We start from the raw sequence: 8508 nt of genomic DNA on the forward strand, positions 1-8508 counted from the left end.
CTTACCAAATCTGGAAGATCTAGGAAACTGCTTGAACAACAAGCAATGCAACTCTCACTCTTGGCAGCAGTTTGGACTATCATAAAATGATGTTCAGGAGCTCGAATGAAGTCCGTGCTTGGCACGCACACATGGAACAGCCACTCTGACAAGTCTCACAGCACAGTCAGCCACTGCAGGGCACAGCAGCTCTTCCACAGCTGACCAGACATCTGCAGTTTTCATTCAGAATGCACAGCTGTGTACTCTGAGTACGGATAAAATGTCAAACTGAAGCATTGCAGGTATTCATAATCTATTTAATAGTGGGACACCAAAGAAGTACTACACATTTTTCTTGAGCACATTAGATTTTGATTTAAGCAATTGCAATGGATGCAGTAATTTCCCAAAAATAGTCTTCTATATTCTACAATCCACAGTTTACTGTATCAGTCTAATAGGTCATATAATGATATATACTGTTTGTGCTAACTGGTCTGATCTTTAGCAAAGCATCCTTCCCCTTCCTCCACCACCCCAAAAATTGTTGACAAAATTCAGCCAAATTAAAAAAAAAAAAAATTACTATATGACTTATTTTAGATTCTTCTGCTGACCTAAACACAATGGGAGCTACCAGTTACACACGCTTATGAATGATGTTGCGTTTTAATTCTAAAAATCTTCATGCTGACAACAATAAAGTATTTTATACAGCGATCAATTTTTAATGCTTTATTCATTGATTAAAAGAATATAACATTTAACATAAACCATACAACATCAGTCATCAATTCAAACATTCAGCTGGTTTCCTTACATTTTCTGTCAGGAGTTTTTTTTTTATCTGATCACATTTGTAAGATAAAATCTCACCACATCTGGCATATACACACACTGTGCCAGTGGATTCACTCTACTGATGTACATATAAAATCCGCATGGTATGTGCTCACTGGAGACAAAACAGCGCACACCTGTCAAAAGGTCATTTTAATATAAGATGGTAAAACCATTTGTAAAACACATATAAACTTTTTCCATAAATAGAATCATATCTGGACATCTGTTGCATAAATTGTGTTTTCCAAAGCTTACAATATAGCAGCCAGGTCTCAGCACTGCTGGGCACCCACGTTGGCCACTTACTTTATTATTGCAGACTGTCCTTTAAACATTAAATGCACAACATTCGTACCACTTAAAACTGGGGTCAGGTGGAAGTCTCACAGAGACCACGTCTGTACCGCGGTTGCCCTGAAACAGTTAAATCGGCTTCTAAAGCCTCTCAGATATAACAAGATTTTAAAACATACTTCATGGAATGTTCTTCATGCATCATAGCAGCTCATACCTGTGATAGAACAAGCTTTGTATTTATTTCCTTTCCTTCCTTTACATTCACTATTCACAGTGAAACAGGTGCATGTTTGTTAAGAGTTCTGAGGTTGCTGACTGAGCCACAGCACAGCTGTGTACCACAGGTCGAAATTCGACCTTATATATTACAATCTAGCAGTATCTGGCTGGCCAAAAGTTGGCCTGCCCCTGCCAGCATGTGGGCACTTCTTCGTTTTTAATCTATTCTTTGGCAGCTGACACAGGCGCTGACAGAGAAAATCCAGTGACTTGGTTGTTAGGGATTTCACGACTAATGTTTGTTTGCAGGTGTAGACCTTTGTATTGAAGTCTTCACTGTTATGTGTTTACCTCATCGGAGTGCACATTCTTGCTTTTTCCTTTTAAACTTTGGCCCAAAGCTAACTTTTAAGAAAGATGACAGAACATGAGAAGAAACAAGGAGGAGTTTGCAAAGAATCCAAAAGACTACAGCTTATGGAGTGAATCTGTAAGTGCAGGTACCTGAACGCTAGTGTTTCACACCGCCGCTTAACAGCTAAGGAAAGCCGAGAATGGAGTTAAGTCATGCTTCAGAATCCGCACGTGAAATAAAGCAAGGTAAGAGTCTTAGAGTGAACAGCCCTGGAGAGACTTCTCGTCCTTTAAGCCTATTAAGCAGCATGCTACTGGATTAAGCACACAATGACAGCACAGAAATCCACTTGACTATGAATATGGGTTAAAAACAGTTGGCTCCCGAGCACAGGACTCCAATAGCAAAATAATTCAAAATGCAGTTACTCAAGTAAAGTAAAGTTAGCCGGCAACCTCAGACAGCCTTTGGCTGTATCTCTTAAGGTTTGGTAGACAAGTCCATTAACCGTGAAAACCCTAAACACTGCCACTTTCAGCTTCTAAACCAATACCCGACTACGTTCTTTGATCAAGAAGTAGAATACACATATATAATTCTATATAGCTAATACTGATTAAACACAGCACAAAAGGGGTTAATTCACACTACCGAAAAAACATAATAGGACCCTACTTGCATATGTAACCACAGGAATTGTAAATAAGGAGCTAAATGCCTTCACTGAAGCTCTGCATCTCTCTGTAAAAGTGACGGGTTGGCTCAGTGAAGACACTGAGCAGCTCAATGTCCATGACGGCGTGCCAAGGCCGACCCAATCCGAGAGATACTTGCTCAATGAAATTGTGTACTGGATCCACATCCTGATCAGCCAGTTCTCCTTGGTCGAAATCGATGCTTTCTTCTGTGACTTCCAGTACTTTCAGGTCAGAGCCACGAAGACGAGCGATTGCTATAAGATTATGAGCCCAAACAGTGTAACCTAGGGTGAAAGAAAAACAAAGTCACTCTGTCATTTTGCTACAAGGCGTTTTCTTACTGTAGAACTTAATATCTGACCATCTTAACATCCTTCCCAATCTATTTTGTCACCTTCCATCTGGCAGAATCCCCCTAGGGCACGGTGGGGGATTTTTTGATTGCAAGTGGTAAAGCCCCATTTTATACTTGGAATAAGAAAGTATAAAAATATTTCAGGTAGTTTGACCAGGCTTTTCTAGATCTATTTTTTTCTCCACTTGCAGAACAGTGGACTACTTCAAGTTATATATACAATTTCAAACCTCCTGTGATCTACTTTGTAGTATAAATAGAATGAAAAAAGGGAGTAATCAATTATTTTAAGTGAATGCATGAAAGGACTGTTTTAAAACTCTGTGTATGGTAGAAAAAAACCCTGAAGTTTGCTTTTGTTGCATTAGAGGTAGAGTTAAAAAAAAATACCAACAAACAAACAAAAAGCTAACACACACACACAAACCAGAAGCCTCTCCAGGTCACGACAATGTATATATATATATATATATATATATATAATCTACATATATCTTGTTTTTCTGTCTGAGATTAAACACAATTACAAAGCTTCACTCTCTTCACCTTACATATTGGCATCCCTCTTTAAAAATTCCTACTCCCCAGTTACCTATTAGCTTTCTGTACCCAGGCTAAGGCAAATGCTGAGCTCCTCCTTATTCAGATGCAAACAACAGCCAGTCAGTCTGGGAACTTCCCTTTTGGGGAGCTCTGCCAAATCAGTCCTTCCACTGCAAAAGGAAGTTTCTGCCTCTATCATCATTCTTGCAGGTGCTAAGCTTCTTGGTAAGATGCCCACTTAGATTCCAAGTGAAGCTGCAGTCTGCACAATATTTGAACTGGGAAAGCTAAGCTGCTGAGAAGTAAAAGCTAACTGTGGGTTGGTCTTCCAACAATGCAGCTAACATGCTCTACATCAAAATGTATCAAAATAAGATATAGTTACAGAGACACAATAGAGAAAAGTAAAAGAAACCAGAATGAAAATTTCTCTTTATTACTTCATCAGTTTTCCTCATTCTTTAACTATGTTGCTTAGGGTAAGGGTAGGTTTTCAACAAAGAAGCCTGTATACATCTATATGGTTTATTCCTGGTATATTAACCATTAGGAATGCATGAACTCCCACAATTTTCATATGCTTGATACTTCACCTTCAACACAACTGTCCAGATGAAGTTGTCAACAGGCAGCTTAACTTAATGTCCCTTCCTTAATAGGGACATTAAACTCAATGGAAAACTCCCCCCTGTGTGATGACACTCTCCTATCAGGACATGAAGGAGATCTCAACACCTTCCAGTTACCTTGATCATAAAGGAACTTACCAACAAAATTCTTGAAAAAAAGTGCAAGAATAAAGGGAAAAAAACCTTCAGACTAAGTCCCCTTTACCACCTGGGGGTCAGGTATATGGCTTTTGCTATAACCTTTCATGGTGAGATCCTCCATGCACCGAACAACTATCTTATTCTCAACTTAACCTAATTTTAAATTAACTCTCAAAAGTTTTGCCTGAAATTTCCTAGTGATCTTCCAGCTGCCAAAAAGTCTCTGTCCAGCTAAGTATTCAGAGGCAACAGGGAATGATCACTTCACTACCGGTATCACGGAACAACAAATTCACCATAAGCACACCATAATTTAGTCTTCCTAGCAAAAATTTCAAATTCAGCATTGCTCATGGACAGAATGAAACTTAATTAGTATGTTTACAACACAAAGTCACAAAGCCCACATGAAGTGTCCTTCCCTTGAGGAGGAAGAAAAAAAAAAAGTCTTCTATTCCCACTGATGTACCAAGTTTCTTACACAGTGCCAGATCATGTCACTTTGAGTATCCTACTGTCCTTATCCCATCCCAAATGACCACACACTCTTTACATCCTTTCTTCATTCTGCAAGAATGTACTTAAAATCCTTCAATCTGCTTTCCTCTGCTTTTGAACATGCTACGTTGGTGGAAAGACAGTATGACTTCCCACAAAAGAAAATCTGGAGGCACCCAAGAAAAAAAGTGTCCTTAAGCATATGTTTTCCCTTCCTCTTTTGGTCAGTGGCAGCCAGAACTAGATGTAAATCAAAGCTATTTCCAGAGTAAACTGATACCAAAAGAGGGAACACACACATACACACAAAAAGTCTGAGAAGTTTGGAAACTGAAGAACAACCACTTCAGGAGACCAAAGAAGAAACCAAAGAAGAAACTTTCATTAAAAGTTAATTACAGCACCTTGGTCAAAACCATCACCTTTTCCTGAAGGAAGCTTGACAGTGTAATATGACAAGCGGAGCCAAAAAACATTATATAGTAAACCTCAGAAAACCCAAGCATGAGGCTAAGATGCTGTACTGAGGCATCACAGCATTTCAGATATTTCTTCCTAGTAGTGTTCCTCCTACAGTTGCTACTCTCAAAGAAAGATGTTCATGCTCTAGTACTAGAGGAGTCATATTCACAGCTTAGAAAAGATCAGGAGGCATTTATAAGCAGCTTAGCTAGCTTCTGCTGCAAGGAGGGGGGAAAAAAAGGGTACAGAATCTGAATCCAAACATAACAGCAAGGTGATATTTGGCCCTTCTCTCCCCCTGGCAGACACAGCATCTCTCCAAAGAAACATGTAGCAACAACCATTTGCTAGACAGAACCATCAAAGATGTTTGCTTTCCCAATGCTCTGCACAGACTAATACCTTCTACTGAATAGACATATGCTGATATTAAATGGTATTTACACTAGCTTATGTTTACATGTTTTACAAGCTTTTAAAGTTAGATAATATATGAGAGGACTTCCCCACAGCAGGAGGATAATTTAAGGTAGCAAATAATTTTTTTAAAAAAAGGTCCCAAGTAGTATACAAATGTTAAAAGAAACTACTGAAATCCACATATAGAGTGGTATGGTTGTGTACCAGTATCCAAAATCTGTCACTCCTGGAAACTATAAAGGAGAGAGAGCTGATTTGATCATCACTCCCTGCTCCCCACAACCCTGCAATGATTTTTCAGTAGAAGACCAAAAAAAAGAGCAAATACAGCAGGAACTTCTTCTGACTTCAAACAATGGAAATATGAATCTACATCTCCCTCTGCTGAAGGTCTCTCCTGTTTGTGCTGAATGACTGGAGATTAACTCCCCAAAGCACTCTGAAGAAACACATTCATTCTTATGCAACACAGTAACAGTCATCACTTAACGCCTTCATGCATCAGCAAACTTTGTCTTGGTAAGCTGATTCCAGCACAAACAAAAAGCATTATTCTGCATTATTTCAGTTTCAGGTGCCTTAAAATTTGCCAAACTGCTTGCAACTTCTAGCAAGTGTTGTATTCTATTTGCAATTATATGGCAAATAAATAGGTGGGATAAACCTATCTCTGGTATTACTGGTGAAACCAGTGTACTCAGTGAGGCAACCTCCTCTACATTACAGTTTTTTAGCCCTCATCTGCTGGTAAGGTCATACCAAACTGGTAAGAAACTTCTTCCCCTCTGCTTTGGGGCACTCACCCCATGTTATTTATCAACAAGAAGCAAAATCATCTAATCCTGCCAGCATATGAGCACATAGTAAAACAGCAAATGTTTTCAGTGTTCACATTCACATAACCAGTCACTTAGTGGAACTCCCACAGTGCAGACCACTTCTAGGATAAGCCTCCTGGAACGCTGAGTTCTTAGTTATCCTCATTTCTGTGAGAACTCCAATAAAATTCTGTGTGACTTCTCAATACAAGTAGAAAGCTACAAGTATGTTTAAAACTCATAAAATAAAACACCTTCAACAACAGCATGTATAGTAACTCTGCAGCAGACTTTGGAACACCACTGCACTAAAATACACTATGATTAGAAAGGCTGAAGTGTTGAAAGCATTTAAAAAGTCACATACTATACCTGTGCAAGGCATTACCTACCATGAACAGCTAGGAGAGACAGTCTTGTGCACCTCCAGGCTAATAAGACAAGTGGATCTTCATTCCGGTTGTCACTAAGATCTGGGAAGGCAGACATATCTACCACATCATTCATTAGTATAAAATGAGTGAGGAACTTGTCATACTGCCTGGATATGAGGTCAACAACAGCCCCTGAAACACAAGTGACATAGCTGTCAAAGTGAATCCTCTCTAAGGGGATACTGGGCTTAAGAATCCTTAACATATCATCACTCTTGACATCAAAAGCCATTATATAGACCCGAAGATTAGTGCTGTTGCGAGTCAGCGCCTGCCAATTCTCATCTTTTGGCATATTGTCCAATGACTTGTGCATTATGGAAACACTGTGGACCAGGAGAGACAGTCGATGCAAAGGCACATGGTTGCTGTCAGCCAGGACTCTTGCCATTTCAGCTGTAAAATCACAGAAATCCAAAGCGAGCGAACGCAGATTCACAAAGCGCTCCAATTCAACCGCAGTGATAAGAGTGGTATTACCAGGGATGTGGTTGTCCAATAAGCTCAGATGTTCCATGGTGTTGGCTATGGGGTTTGATAAGGAGGACAGTGATGTGGGAGTTACTATTTGCAGCATTAACCCACAAGACAGCCATTTCAATTGCCTGCTATTGCCTAATATCTCTTCAAACAGCTGTTGGATTCTGCAAGTAAACAAAACAGACAATGATCCTATTAAACATGGTTTAGTCTTACCAATTGCATATCATTCAATTTTTTTTATTCAAGAATTATTATTCTTTTATTTACAGCCTTATTCTGCAAAAAGGTCCTATTATTATGGTTCTTGTGAACTACAAAATGTTATAACCTGACTGCAGACCTCCCACAGCAATTTAACCCTTGCTGCACTTAAAAGGTTAAAATTGTTAACTATCTTGAAAGAAATTATGTACTTTGTCTTTCAAAAACAGTGGCACACCATGAACCTTCACTTCATGTATTTTCCAGCATGTATTTAACACCCTCCCACATACACTTTAAGGTTATGCAAATAAGAAAACCTGTAATGCTTTTAGAACACAGCTCTTGTTTTTAAAAACAGCTCTTCGTATTTGCTAACCTCTCAAGAACTGCAAATTCAATATGAAAAAAAAAGTAATTTTCAATTAAAGGTGGTAGAAATTTGACTTCGAGCATAAGTTAGAATGATCTGAAACTACTTGCTTGATCTTGTTCATTAAATGGTAAAGAAGAAACATATAAGAATATTCCTTAAATAATTCCAAATGTGCAGCTAACTGGATTTTCAAGTGCCAACAGGTTCAAGTTTTACCAAAACAACTTGGACCCAGTAGCATTTCAATCTCAAATTATCAGTGCCAATGATCATTATGCACTTACTCAGATGCACCCTGCCTCTCCTAACCCCCACTTTTCTTTTAGTGAAGAGATGTTCTTTATGTGGGATATCCATTCAAAAAGGCAACAGAATTATTTTAAATTTTTAATATTAAATGAAAACAGTACAGTCAAACTTCACAAACTTTCTTCATATAATTATTTTTCCAGTCTTCATCCCACAGCTGCTAAGGTTCAAAAGAGTCCTCCTGCCCAAATGACAAGTGTTCTTTCAGCATATTAGGACACATGTGCAGATGAACATTTCATCTCCAACAGCAGCCAGAAGGAAAGATCAGCCAGAAGGAAAGATCAGCTTTAAAGGGAAGTGGTTGAGCCAGGCTATGACAATCCCATGAAACATTAAGAAATAAGATACAAACACCTCCAGTACAAAATTAGCAGAAATCTTTGCGCCTCAGATCAGATAATGTTTTTGCACAGAACACTTTTTCCTTTATTGCTATCAGTAT

General features: G+C 38.8%; 1 protein-coding gene across 1 annotated transcript in view; it reads right to left on the bottom strand.

Moving 5' to 3' along the window:
* Positions 1–278: 278 nt before the first annotated feature.
* FBXO33 (F-box protein 33) overlaps positions 279–8508 on the bottom strand; it is a 20124-nt gene continuing 11894 nt past the window's right edge. The window contains exons 3-4 of the mRNA XM_017829384.1: positions 6653–7338; positions 279–2678 (exon numbers count right to left, since the gene is read on the bottom strand). Of these exons, the coding sequence (XP_017684873.1) occupies positions 2407–2678; positions 6653–7338 (958 nt within the window). The 3' untranslated portion in view covers positions 279–2406. The remainder of the gene's footprint in view (positions 2679–6652; positions 7339–8508) is intronic.

Source organism: Lepidothrix coronata, unplaced genomic scaffold (genome assembly GCF_001604755.1).
Source record: "Lepidothrix coronata isolate B3197 unplaced genomic scaffold, Lepidothrix_coronata-1.0 Scaffold164, whole genome shotgun sequence".
In the NCBI taxonomy this organism is placed as follows: domain Eukaryota; kingdom Metazoa; phylum Chordata; class Aves; order Passeriformes; family Pipridae; genus Lepidothrix; species Lepidothrix coronata.